The sequence below is a fragment of the Acanthaster planci genome, linkage group LG06 (genome assembly GCF_054643075.1).
Source record: "Acanthaster planci isolate LZ-2023a linkage group LG06, COTS_SCS, whole genome shotgun sequence".
NCBI classification, from domain to species: Eukaryota; Metazoa; Echinodermata; class Asteroidea; order Valvatida; family Acanthasteridae; genus Acanthaster; species Acanthaster planci.
The window spans coordinates 4,046,738-4,061,931 of record NC_141782.1 but is presented as its reverse complement, the minus strand read 5'-3'; the positions used below and the strand labels follow the sequence as shown (position 1 = coordinate 4,061,931).

The window sequence follows — 15,194 nt, the reverse complement described above, 5'->3', positions numbered from 1 at the left end:
ACATGTTGATTCACGCGCTGGTTCTTGAACTTATGCCTTTTGCACACTAATTGTGCACATGAGGTATTCACTTTGGTACTCTATTGCAGGAAAGATCGCACACCAATGGAATTGAAAACAACGGGAGGCAGGGCATGAAATGAGGCTAACTTAAAAAGTAACTTACTGTAATCCCTAAGCAACTTACCTGGAGTGGCTTGAGACTTTCTAATTGATGAATTTCCAAGTAATGGAACTCATGCTCCAACTAAAACAAGAAATGAATATTCAATAACCCCACAGTGCATGAATACATGTATACATGTGTGCATGTTGCACATTACTTCTAAAAACTGGTAACAAATGGTACATGTACACATGTACATGTAAATGTACATTAATAACATTAACAGCGTGAAAACTGGGTCTACACCCCCAAATTTTATGTACCAATCTTATGGCATGTGTCAAGGGAAGTGGACGTCTAAATAATAAGAACAAAAGCAGAGAGTAATTCAGGTCTGGTATCCTGCCTTACAATGTTTATTATGGCGGGGACTTTAAATAATGAGTCCACACAAACAAATCAACATTTCTCCAAGAATTTAAGTCTTCACTGGCATGTGGGACTGACAGCCAAACATCCAGCAGGGCACAGACATGTACCGGTATTCATATGGATATAGGCCTCCAATCATGGACTTTGTATTGTCCCATTGTAACTCTGGTTTTCCTATAATTTTTATTAAATATTGGACACATGCCATTTTATTCCAAATATTTGGCACAGCAAACCACTCAATTTCACTCAAGGGAGCAATAAAGTGATAAAACTCTTTGTAATTAGGAAACAAGTTTTACAATGGGATGTAGATATTGACTTTGTTACAAAACTGTAGAAAGTTTTTGCTGTAATTAACATGTTTGTGTTACTGGAAAGCGTTCTGAACATCAATGATGGATTTGGCGCTATATAAGATTACTTATTATTATTAGAATTTGACTAGTGGAAAGGTCCCACTTAAGTTCCATTCTAGAGGATAGCACACTACATGTCCATGTATATATGAGGGTATGAAAGATGGACTTCTTTTGTTATGCAGGTTTTTCTGGGAGTATCTAACAGTAGAGGGTATGGGATAGCACTTTATAAACTAACTAAATACAAAATACTGCATAACGTTTCGTAGCAACAACTACTTCATCAGATGGGAGTATCTAGGGCTAGTTTGTATACTGACATTTACTTAAGTACCTTTGTTGGAATCTTGAACGACAGGATGAATGCTCTGTACTTTGACAGGGCCTGCAAGAAAATAAAACAGGACAATGAAAACATCTGAAAATGACGTTACTCCGCAGTACATACATGTATATAAATCTACATGTGTACATGTACATGTAGCTACATGTGGTGTTTGCATCATACTGATAAACTGACCACAGTTTTTTCCCTCCAAGTGTCTTGCTATTGTACATACATGTACATGTACATGTATGTTGCTACAAGCCTGTGTGTGAACGTACATATAATTCTAAGATCAAAAGCATGTTCACAGAAAATATACATCTATAGATATTGGAATGCAAACCACCTCACATTGGTTTAGAAATCAAGCTGACATCACATCAAAGCACAGATTGTACAAATGTACTTTTTTCCTGATACTTGTACCTTGATTAATCTAAAAGCAATTAATGAAACCAAAGCAAACATGTGAGTTACATGTATTGCTCTTTAGCAGATGAAATGGACCAGAGAAAGTGCATCCATGGATGGGTACCTTTTTGAGTGTTGCTGTGAAACTTTGTGCAACCTGTGTACTATTTCAAAAGAATCACACTATGATCCTGTGTAAAAGATGATCGATCCAGTAATGGGAAACTTCAGGTCACAAAATCCTTACAATAAAAGGTTTCAATGGAAAGATTACTGCCTAAAATAAGATGGTTTACACAAGAACCCTTTCAATAATCAGTTATCCCCTCCCCTTCAAAAAAAATGGCCATTGCACCAGTAACTTCCATTGATTACAGACCTGTATTTATAATTCTGTGCACATTAGGCACTTCAAAGGTTTTAGGTCAAGCGGTTCATATCAGAAGGCAACAACTGTTTGCTTCAATTTACTCTGACAGTGTACATTTGCATAAAAGGAAGTCACAGTCAAGTATTCTATGTACCAAAACATGACAGTGAATGTATGTGCCAGTGCAAAGTACATGTACATTAACTGAAAATTTACATGTACATGTTATGCCTTCTCGTCAAAGGAAGTTTCATGTCATAAACTTGTACCATATGTGTGCATAATTCAATAATTACAATTGTATCCGTAAATCCACATACAATATTAGCAATCTACAAGTACAAGTACATGTAGGTGGAGAATTCATTAAATGAGCATAAAGTTTAAATCTAGGGTGCGTGTTCATTGTTGGATGAGCTGCGTTATCTCATTGATTGTATACCTCATGTTCCTAATTTGTTGCAAGAAGTGTCAACTTCAGTCACAAGGCAATGACTCATTCAAGAGGAGTCAATGTTTGATGAACATTTCATACATGTACATGTACAGAAGCTGTAATGTGGTCTTTCTCCCTTGCTTCAATAGTCATGCTGTTTCACACATTCTATCCTTTTTATCCCATTACTTCCTTCAGTGTAGTTTGCATTTTGAAGTCAGTTCAAACACTACACGTACTGTATGTACATGTACATGCCTGTCTGACATGTGCAGGCATGTACATGTATTCAATTCATTTACATCCAGCATGAGAACAGTTTTCTCCCCAAACAGCAAACTACTCTACTAGAAAAACAATTCTTCATATATACGACTGATGATGCATGAAACATTTTCAGACTTGAACAGCCAAAGACAGATAGAAAAAGCAAAACAACTCAGGCCAGACAAAATAAGAATTGTGGTTTGGGTTAACTGCCCCAACCTAGCAAGCTGACCCTAAATCTTTTTGTTGAAAAAAAAATAAATAAATAAATAACAAAAATTGTTGCTGACCCCTGTGCTTATTTTTACACAAAGCTTTGTAATTGTTTTAGTTTTTTAGTTTTTTTGCTGGAAAATTGACCTTTTTCTCACATGTTAATTGGTCTAACGGTAGTCGGTGGTGTGATCATGATTGTGATTGCGGGGCCTGTTCAGAGTTTAACACGTCGCCCTCTATTGTCCATTGCTGCTATTTGTTTGTGCATTTCGTCTGCTCACCGAACGTATATGTAAACTATCATTGATATTACATGCAAAAGTAATCTGGGGCCTAGAGCATGTATCATGCTCACTTGCATGTCACATCACCCATGTTGTGCTAGAAGCTTGCATGTGTTATGGCAGCGGACAGCATGCTGCGGGCCAGGGCAGAAGCGTTCGCCTTAGAATATTTTATAACTTTCATTTGTATCATTTACTTTCTTTGTTCTTTGTCTTTCATTTCATGTAAACAAAGGCATGTTTCGCAGATAAAGGCATGACTTTGTAGACACTTGGAGATACATGTACATTAAACATGTCACAGTTCCTGTATGATTTACATGTACTCAAACCCAGCCTGCTTCTCAACAGCCATTGTGCTGCTTGTCATATTCTAATCAAACCTTTCTTACATACATGTAGCCGAAAATTTTCATAAACCATCAAAATCACTTTATCATTTAAAAACAAATTCCCACCCTAAAGTTTTTGCCCCAAAAACTTTAGAAGAAAAACCAAAAAAGTACCCGTACCGGTACTACCCACCTACCCAACCTATTTTCTTATCAATGTAATAGGAAGCACCACTATTATTTTGTTTGGCCTTAGATATTTGGAAATACATGTAGATCAGTTTTAAATCATTCAGAATTTAGGCCTATTTGGAAATGCTCGCATTTGTTTTGGCATTCGAATTTTGGCAAAATTTGTTTGACAACCTAGTACCCCAGGGGATACCCTGGTGTGCAGGTATGTGCAGGTATGCAGGTAATTCACCAACTTATTCTCCAGTCTTTTTGGTTTTCATGAGGAGGATGGAGGATTTCAAGAAGCTGACTTAGAAAGTCAAATATCTGCAGTAATCCTTTGGAGTTTTGGACTATTAGACTGGAAATTATGAACATGTGCATTGTACATGTACTGGTATGTGGTACATACTATATTGGTGACAGACCACTCTCACAATGCCTGCTATTCCTATGGGCGGCCAAAGTTTACAAAAATGTCGTTCTATCTCAACACTCAGTGAATTATTCTTTTATTTTCGTAATAGGAGCCAGCAATAGCTTTACCAGCCACTGGTGGGCAAAAACACAACTGTGGAAGAGAAAAGTAATGTAGGCCCTGGTAATGTACAAATGTACCATACACATTATGCCATTATCACTGTAAGCAACTAAAAGAGCATCAACCACAGAGTTCAAATATGTTGTTTTGAACAACAAGGTACAGGTTGGTGTTTATGTCTATATATGGTTATGCCTGTGATGTGCAATTCCAGTCATCCCATAAAGTCATACTCAGCCAAGCATGACCGCTCAAGCAGTAACACAGGATACAGAAGGACATGTACCTGCATATGCATGTACAATACATGTATAGTAAACGATATACACTCAAACACAAAGTAACTGTCACTTCTGCATATGTGTACCTATTTTCACAAGATAAAATGGGCCATTTAGTCTATTGTGTGTACATTGGCCTTATTATTCAACAAACAAATGATGTAAATTGTCCATTTGTGGAGGAAGGAAAGCTGCACAATTTTATATCAGTGGGCAGGTCAATAACAAACTCTTGAACCTTTATGGTACATGTACATGTTCATGATGAGTGTGTAAGTGTGCTCTACTTCCTGGTAACTGTTAACGAGTTCTAATTATTATTAAAGGAAGTTCACATGCATGTGCATGTACGTATGCTATACATGTAGATGCACTTTCACTGTGCATGTGTCCAATTGGTACATGAGAAATAGAGGGTAGCCTGGGTATGAAGTACATGTAAAATGTGTCACACGAAAACGAATAACAGTGGAAATCAGTAAACCTGTAAAAAACTGTCAAAATAAATCTGAAGCTGTCCATGAAGGAAATCAACCAGAAAGAAAAGAAACTAAATGAAACACAATTCTAGCATTCCAAGGCCATCAGTAAAATCCGTTCACACGTACGTGTACTTCGGGTTACAATACAGAACATTCCCATTGCACTGACAAGCTAGGGTTTCTGTCCAGTAATAAGCCTTTTGCAAGTTAAATTTTAATAAAATCTGGTACACCGAGTTCTTAAAATTCACGGGAATACAACAATTTGAATCCTACGGAAGCGTATGAGGGTCACTTACAAAAAAATTTTTTCAAGATACTATCTCGCCGTGGCGACTTACTATCTCGCTGCGGCGACTTACTATCTCACCGCGGCGAGTTATTCAAAACTAGCTCAACTCCCTGTATATTAAGACTCAGGCTAGATACCAGACCCATTTAATCTGACTACTCTTCTAATCAAGGGTCCTGTATCACCCAATGTCCACGTGACCAACACTCCCCCAGATTTCCAGGAACAGTTGAACTATTCCGAACAAAATGATATCTCGAAAACAGATTTTTTACGCTTCCGCAGAATCCTCCATCTAAGGACATTTTTGCAACCGGTATACCTGATTGTGATTTCAGGCAAGCTTTTGCTTAGTTACATACTGGTAAGAGACGCCTTGCACTAATACCAGTCCATTCCAAATATGGTGGTCGCTACGTAAAAGCTTGTCCTAAATCACGGGGTAGAGTAGCATGTCTTCAGTCTGGGAATTCAAATTGTTTTGTTTATGTGCAATCAGATAACTCAGTGTACATGTAGTACTAGACTTATTCAAGTTTAACAAAAGGCTTAGGGCAAGTTTGATAAAGGACCATAGTTAACCATACTTCCACTGACTCTAAATGAATGCAAGTTAATCGACAATAGTTGGACTAGTCAAGTATTCGCGACCAGCCTATCAGATAGTTGGACTAGTCAAGTATTCGCGACCAGCCTATCAGATAGTTGGACTAGTCAAGTATTCGCGACCAGCCTATCAGATAGTTGGACTAGTCAAGTATTCGCGACTAGCCTATCAGATAGTTGGACTAGTCAAGTATTCACGACCAGCCTATCAAGGCTGTGTTGCATCATTGGTTGCCATAAATGGTTTTTAATAGCAAAGTGCAGAGAGGACGAGTAATAAGAAAAATTCTGGAAAACAGTACATGTCGCTAGTAAACGACCACTTTCATTTTTCATTTTACTTCTTTGCCCTTCCTGCGGCCACCTTTTGTTCCCTTCGGCCTGACAACCTGACAACAGTTGACTACATGTAGGTTCATTCCCACTTGAACATCACTGCACATGTGCTGGGTACAAGTACATGTTCATCATGAACCACCACTAGTTGACCACTGATTGTTGATCGAAGTTACCCTGATTAGGCCAGAAACAGCCTGCAACTGACTAAATCACAAGGTCCTTGTGGGGCCTTCCCTCATGTTTTCTGTTATTAGAATGTTTTGTGGCCAATAGTGAAGAACTGGAGAATTTTTTAAAAATGAAATAAAAAAACACATGACTGAAAATATGGCCAGGCCTGTAAGCGTGTATTTCTCCAAAATTTGGACAAATTTGTCCCCCGCCCCAGTTTTCAAAACTGCAGTCAGTGTCGTTATCACATTCAGGAATAATGATCATCTTGGGACAGAAAATTCTTCCAAGGTCATCTGTTTACATGTATCTTCTCAAAAATTGAACACAAAACGAGAGACGACATTTAGCTTTACTCTGATGAGTGTTTGAAAACATCGAGAGAGTGAGGGTATTTAGCATTATGATATAGGCTGGTTTATTAACAAGTGGACTGCAACCCTAAGATTTCAGTTCCATCTGCCGAGTTTGTGTATAATAGGATGTGATGCCACACTTGAATGGACAGTACATGTACAATGTACATGTATGTCGTTAGGCCTTTCCTGCAGGCTTGGCCAGTACCAGTACATGTATTTTGACATTACCCAATGGTGGTTTGTTTTTTTCCAATGCCAAACACCACCAACTGATGATCCATAAATACCGAAATACGTGTACCTGCAAACTTGTATGGAATTTCAATACGGCCGATTCTTGCCTACAAGTCCAGAACGTTTGTAGAACCTTTTGATTATAAAGGAAAACCACCAATTATCCACGTTTCACTCCCTTCTTTGTGGTTCCGAGTCATCCAGTGCCATGGAAGCATCGTTACTTACTATGGATCTGTAGGACATAATTGTGCATCTTGACTCCCATGAGATGAAACCTAAACAGCCACCAACCCACAAGCTACACGTAAAAGCCTTTTCTGAAGTTTTATCATCTCCGCTGCGGTTTTAGTGTCTGAACAGAAGTCCCTTGTAAACAATGTTTCACAGGGGGTGTGTTTTGTCACGGTCATTACCCAGGAGTCATTTCTATACATCATTCTTGCCTGAAAACATTCACAAAATTGATCTTCACTTTCTATTATTCCATCACATAAGTAATTTTTATTTGAAAATAAACAGATTGATAAATGATGATATTGAAGTTCAGAAGTTTTGCCGCATTGACTTGTACCTTCACATTGGCCCATACTATACATGTAGTTGTTTGTATTCCCAATAAATGCCAGCTTAAAACCCAAACAGCCCTGAATCCTCCAATTTTAATATGATTTTGCACACACCCTAGGGAGTTAGGGTTAAGCCGTTGCTTTGTAACGACATAATTAATGCACTTCAAATACATGTATATCACGATATCATTAAATGTCACAGTATTTTGTCATGCATTAAGGGGACAATATCTTTTGTTACATGTGGGTAAGTCGGGACCCAGTTGTGAGGACAAAAATTTGTCCTCGTAATATATTTTTGGACCCCATGTCTATGGGAGAAAGTTCCAGATACATGTACAGTGTATAGACATCACTAATTTTCCCTTGCAGAGGTTTGATTAACCATCAGAAAGCGATATGTTGTTGAAGTGATTCAATGGCAAACATGTACATACATATTTCTATTGCAGTCTAGTGCCCTTTCAGTATGGCAGCTAGTGGATCAAAATTCAGGACAGTTGGTAGAGAATGCTTGTGTTAATAAATGTACTTGAGTGTATGTCCGTCCTAAAAAGTCATAATTACTCATAGCAGGGGAAATATTGTTCAAAGCATTTGCTTTAAAATGCTTAGAATTTTTCAGACCAGTCTCAGGAGGTTTTGTGCACAGGGTGTGAAGCATTGTCCTAATATATGGTAGAACTCTTTCCTGTCTACATGTATGTTTTCAACATACATGTATGAATAATCCCCATAACCTGATATTACCAGTAGGTGTGTACATTATATGTACATGTACGTACATGCAGGAGTAGTGTACCCACTGTGATAATGTGTTTTCATTGGGGGGGGTTTTCTGTTCAAACTGTAAACTCAATATTCGATCACTGATAATACCTGCGAGAATACTTTGCTCACTGGCCTCTATGTACATTGTACGTTCGTACTGCCACAAACTGCCAAGAAGTACCAAGTAAAAAAATTCAAGACAGAAAAATAGCTAGAAATTTAGCAAATGTACTGCTGAGTTTCTTCCTGAGATGGTTGTCACAATTTTGTTCACTTAAAAGGATTCCATTAAAAGTTACACTAAGTTTGCATTCTTGAATAATTCACAAGAAACTACATGGAATAACTTTGTGCCGTACTTTATTTTGATTTCATTTCGTTTCTTACATGTATGTCAATACATTTAAAGAAACCAAAATTACTGATGAAGAATAAACATTAAAATTCAGAAAACTTTGCTATTATAACTATACTAGTCAAAAATAGTTAAAGACCACTTTTTTTCTAACTTGTAATTTTTCCAAGCAATGAGTGGGTCTAGTTCTTTCATTTTTTGTTTGTCTTGATGGTGTTCTCATTGGAATACAAAATTTTAAAAAATGTTTCAAAACATCAAATGCACATTTACAACAGTAAAATATCTCATATAAAAAGTATACACAAAATAAAAAGTGATCCTTGACTTTTTTGAGCAGAGTATATGATGTACGTGTATGTGGCAGAATGCACATAGGCTTGTAGGATCAAGGAAACAAAAACACTAACTTCAAGAAGTGGTAGGCCTGTACATGTACAGTACTTATTTACTCTGTACATGATACTGTGGTTGCATGTGATCCAGGGTCTGTCTAACAGTTCCTGATTGAGATGTGATTACGCAGGCCCCACTTGTCACTAAATACCCCAACCCAACAAGACAACTTAACTCAAGTTGTACACATTTGTGTAATCATTTCCCTTTACAGTTTCCTGTTATTACACCCTTCCTTGTTCCCTCCTGTCCCAAACGACAATACAAAATGATAACTTATGATATACATACAGTATGTACCGAATGTACAGAGACTAAATCAGCTGTGAAGTCATGTGGGTGTACATGTATGTACGTGTGTGAAGCAATGGCTATAAAATGTGCAAAACTATTTCTTCTTTTTCCCTTTTCTCTTTTCAAAAATGTAACTTTTTTTAAAGACTTTAATACAACATTCCTTTGAGAAAAAATGATTTCCAAATGATAAACATTATGATTTCCTCTGCGAAGAGAAATTACACATGATGAATATGTGTTGTACACATACATGTAGATTGTAAAATCATCAAAGCTCCTACAGTGTACAACATATACTATTACATGTCCAATTTACATGGATACGTGTACACATGGACAGTGTAATTAGGATGTTCCAAGGTTGCTGACATTGTACTTTCCCAATTTACATTATCAAAGGGCACTTGCTCACCAGCCAGTAGCCACAGGAAATCCGTGTCCGATAACACAAAAACGAAACAAGCTCTTAATTGTTGCGCTGATCGGGCCAGAGTCATGCCAGTAGATGAAGCATCATCAGCATCCTACAGATTTCCTCCTTGGAGGAGAAGCTGGCACCGTTTGGAGATCACCCTAATGGTGTTTGACAACCTTCATTGGTACATTGTACCATATATGGGAATGGTCTGCAAACATAACATTTAACCCTAAACCCCTAGGCTCCTGCACTAGAAAGCATACTGAACCTCACAAAATCCAACAGGTTCATGTACTTGTCTATGTACTTGTACATGTACATGCAGGTTACTGTACCAAACCTGATAAACTCCAACAGAATGAGCCTGTTGGAGTTTGAGTGATATGGTATGGATGGGTCTATGCAGTATGGGATGGCTTGCACTGAACAGTACCAAACCTAACAAAATCAAGCATAGTCCAACAATTGGTACAGCAAGCCAGACACTGCACACAGTGACCCGTGTGTGTCCCAACTCAAACAGAATCCAACACCATCTCCCTGGGCCTTTCATCCCAAGTCTCACAAAATTCAACAACAAGTTCCTCAGGTACGGTACCATACCTGCCAAAACCTCACAAAACCTGCTGTTGGAGTATGGCAGGTTTTGGGCAGTTAGGGTTAATCCTTAAATAAAAATATACATGTACCTGTATTTCTCTTTCAAATAGAGGTATCTCTGTATAGAATAGTATGTACATACATGTATGTGTACAGTGTATCTCTTTTTGACATTGGGGCTTTTTTTATACATGTGTATTTACATACAGGTATGCGTACGATATGTATCTCTATTGGAAAAAGACATGTAGCTCTATTGTTTAAATTTTAAATTGACATGATACACTGTATGTACCCATAAATGTCATTTTAATGCACACACAGAGGATTCCAGAGGTAAAAATACATATTCATGTATCATGTGCAGTAACATTCAAGTGTTAATGCATCTCTCTGAGTGACATGGATTGAGACACTGTAATTGATATGGACAATTGCAGTCAAACAGGTTCTTTGACCCATTGTACTTTTCTCAGATACACATTTGTCATGCCTGCATGCATTGCACAGCAGATTACTCTAGAGAAATGTTTAAGCTCTGGCTTCTGTTTTGAGTGCACCAGTAGCCTTCAAGAACTTGCTTCTGCCACATTTCATGAAGGCTGCGAATTTGGCTTTCATTTTCATTTACACATAAAACAAAACAAACTGCATCCAATTTTGGTTTCTATTTAAAATAATAATAATAAAAACAGAAGGGAGTTTGTTTACAGTACCCAAGGTGCATGTACGTGTACATGTTTATGTACATACAAGTAAGTGTAGCAGAGTAACTGTTTTTCCGGAATCAAGCTCATGCTGGCTAGATCAAATGAAAGTGTCAATTGAACAATGAAACATCCAAAACCAGTTGGCCAACTTCAAAATGTGTATACTACATGTATTTCAATATGACAGATGTACCGGTAGGACTTAAATATGGGGCAGCGCAGACATCCAGGAGTTTCACAAAATTGTGGGTAGCAATCTTAACCTTCCCCAATCATCCCAAAACCATCCTTGCATAAGTGGAAGATTTTGAAGAATTGTGCCTTTATGGCAAACAAGTGTGTGCCTGATTTCAAAGGATGCATTAATGAAACTGCATAAATAGATACACATTGAAAAAAAAAGGAAATCAGTCGCCTTAATTGTTCCATAGCTGCAGCAAGTGAAGACATCTGCACATTTCTTTTCAAAGGAAACCTGCTACATTACTGCTACATGTATGAAATTTATATAACAAAATTTGAGTATATCAAGGAACATTGAACGTCAATAAAGGTTCAAATGCATTGCTTTTATGTCAAGCGCTATTGTGTATAAATTGGTACATACATACATGTACATGCAAGAACATTAATGATCAGGGACACAACATATAAACAGCAACATCATATATGGTATGACTCATGTGATGACATTACAGAGACACATGACACCTGTCCTTGGAGAAGAGGTCTCAGACCGCAATTTACTGCCACAAATAGCTCGTTCTGCTAACCCCCCCCCAATTTGTGCCTCAGTGACTTTACATGCAGTTATTAAGATGTACATGAACATGTACGAGCAGGTGTTCTGCATTCACTTGTTGAGGGTTTTAAAAATTACATGAAACAAAAGTTTAAAACTCCTAAGCTTCCCAATTCAAGTCCCCCTTTGGAAAGCCATTGGACATTTAGACATTCTTTATCACCTTCCAGGATTTCATGTATGCCTGATGACTCACCAATATTTTGGTGTCCAGTTTCTCCCCCTTTGTCTCCATTCGCACTATCTTCATGGGGCCATGGTGGAAACGTTCCCCAAGACAGTTCAGCACTGAGTCTATCAACATCAAACCAAACATTCAGACACTGTTTACTATTGTTGGTTAAAGCAAATTCAAATGAAGATTTTCAGACTATCTTTGAATGATAGTAATAGGGCTACAACTGGCAGTACACACTCAATTTCAAAACAAGCAAAGCAAAATGGCTTGAACAAGGCCCCAGAAGTTTCCTTCAACATTTAAGATAACCAGTAGTTGGTGAAAAAGGTATTTTTGGTGAGTCCTTGGAATTTTTGAGAACCGTTGTCCCATTACTATATGTAATGTCGTGGAGCATTATTATGACCAATCCCTTCCAAAATCGGAAAAGACGAATGCTAACGCTCCACTAGCGCTTAAGCAAATTTTAAGTTTAAGCAGCTCTATGAAATGGGCCCCAGAATTGTGCTTTTTCTGGCAATTCTTCAGTAATTTCACTGAAGACCGACTAGTGTATAATACAATAAACACTGAATATTGTTGCAAACAAATCATGATAAAAAAGGCCTTGGTTACCTACACTGTAACAACAGGGCAAAATCCTCCAATTACAAAATGATTTTACACACTATGGAGTAAGGGATGATCAACTTATCCCAAATTCAATCAACTGGGACATTGCCAATTTTTCCCAGAATGGTGCGTGTATATCAACCAATTAGACATGTATAGTATGTCCTGAGGAGTCAAAATAACAGAGACTGGGAGAGAATATTGAAACACTTACTTCAGTTTTTACATGTTGAAAAAAAAATGCACAGAATTCTTCAGACCAAAACTTTTTGCGACCGCAATGGACACGATGGAAATAAGCTTTCTCAACTTTTTTGTCACGCTTGTATTATTATGATTATCCCAGCTTTTCTAAGTGACTGGTTATCTTTTTTATACCAGGATTACTGTCAACTTGTCAAACACGTAAATAGGCCTATAAAATAAAACTAAAAGTTTAGGCCAAGTTGTCTGTGTTCCACCTTTGTCTATATCTAGGTCTACATGTGTTTGTGTTGTGGAAATCAAATCAGACCAGTCTCATACATGACATACTTGTAGGATTTGTGCACACGGTTTCAAGTGATGTCCATGTGTATGAAATCTTTCGCCATTGCTGTACCAACGGTCGAACTTCAATTATCAGACTATACCGTGTACCACCATAAAGCACACAACACAACCACCTGACCACTGACTGGCTGAACATCCACACACTGGAAATATGGCTCACCTGAAAGTTCCGGCGAAATGGTCTCCATGATGCTCATTTTGGTCACCAAAGTAGCCGCACGGACTCTCAGGAACGTGCCTTGACAGGTTTGCGGGAAATTTTATTTTAATCCACTGGAAGTGCAAAGGTTGACAGAATCAGGAAGTGGAGGCGATCTTCACGCGCACTTGTGGGAGTGGTCCGCCATGTTTAGAATATGAGTAAATGACAAGTCCGCTGGTACTACTGTGGTTTCGGTAATAAAGAAGGAAATGTAGTGATGAGAACCAGCTTGAAGATGACCTCTACATTTTTTAGGTCAGAAACTTCCAGTGACGTCAGGGAATCCCAAGAAGGTCAACCTTACTGTGAAGTGGTCTATCACAGTGTCAGGCGGCGCGGCGGTACCGAAAGCCTGCGGATTATTTTCATCAGACAAGTTATCAAATTTGCAGTGCAGTTTCAGAATTTGGGCTTCTCTGGTTCAATGATTGATTACTTAGTCATTCATTGGTGAATTCGTTGATAAACGATAACTCAAGATCATGACTAAATTCTTTTAAAAAATCCTGAATGGATTGATGGAAATATCCTTTTGTCACTGAAAAGGGGCCGGGACACAGCGAAACCAATCGCAAGAATTCTCATTTTGATATCAGTGTATGTCAGCCACTGGTTGTTCCGTTGAAGTCCCCCATCATGTCTCTCCTTTTCTTTATCCTTTTGAAGGATAAGTGGGTCCGGGAAGGGGGGAAGGTTGGCTCATTCCATTCACAATTGTGCAAATCCATTCCTGTTGACTCCTCCCGGGTGAGCGAAAAACTGTCCCCAACAATATGCAAATACTTATTAATGCCTGTTTAATTTTTCCATCTGTAAATCTGATCTGCAAGTGTCTATATCTTTTACGTTTAAAACTTTCTGTTTTGTCCCGTAGGCATTTGTAGTCAAACCTTTATTACTTAACTAAGGGGCCGTCCCAGGGGCATAGCCGGGGGGCACGTGCCCCCCACAGGTTCCCAGTGCCCCCAAGTGCCCCCCCCCCCTTCAAAAAAAAAACGGATGAATGGATATTGAACAAGGCTAACAAACCCCCCCCCCAAATAACCATACCACTGAAAGCTGGTGCCCCCCTATGATGCTGGTGCCCCCCTATGATGCTGGTGCCCCCCTTGTGTCCCCCCCCCAGTAAAATCCTAGCTACGCCACTGGGCCGTCCATAGTAATTTTCCTCACTTTCACGAGTGTATAAACCGTACGGGAGGGGGTAAAAGACCTCGTGTAGGCTTTTTCTGAATGTGAAAAATAATGATCCGTCAACGTGGGAATCGGCGGTCACTTTCAAATTTCGCGGGTGTTGCAAGCTGACTCCTCACTGCTTCCTTCATACGCAAGTTCTTGTCTGCAGTATTCACTGCTTTTCAAGCCTTGACTTTTCAGGTGTTGTTTTAAACAATGTTTTGTTTGAAATTTACATTTCTGCTAACCCCAATACTTACATATATCATTGTGCCTCGGCAATAGGCGTTAAGGCCAATGGAGCTCTCCATCCATCATCATTTTTTGCCCATTGATGTTCACTTTGGAAGGGGAGGGGGTACTGAAAAGTCTACTTTTTGTACGCTCGTGAAAATTATGAGAATTATGGACGGCCCCAAAGTTAGAAGGTCACTCCAATGTAGTTATATTAATATGCTACAGGTACAACCCTGAATATGTTCATTTTTAGCTCAAAGTTTCAATTTTATTGTGCTATTTCAAAAAGAATT

The 15,194-nt window shown here is 38.4% G+C and overlaps 1 protein-coding gene across 2 annotated transcripts in view; it reads right to left on the bottom strand.

Annotated features, from left to right (window-relative positions):
* LOC110986081 (F-actin-uncapping protein LRRC16A-like) overlaps positions 1–13,659 on the bottom strand; it is a 61,230-nt gene extending 47,571 nt beyond the window's left edge. For both annotated transcript variants that reach the window (XM_022247696.2, XM_022247697.2), the window contains exons 1-4: positions 13,447–13,659; positions 12,141–12,238; positions 1,235–1,285; positions 188–247 (exon numbers count right to left, since the gene is read on the bottom strand). In XM_022247696.2, coding sequence (XP_022103388.2) covers positions 188–247; positions 1,235–1,285; positions 12,141–12,238; positions 13,447–13,483 — 246 coding nt within the window. In that variant the 5' untranslated portion in view covers positions 13,484–13,659. The remainder of the gene's footprint in view (positions 1–187; positions 248–1,234; positions 1,286–12,140; positions 12,239–13,446) is intronic.
* Positions 13,660–15,194: the final 1,535 nt, after the last annotated feature.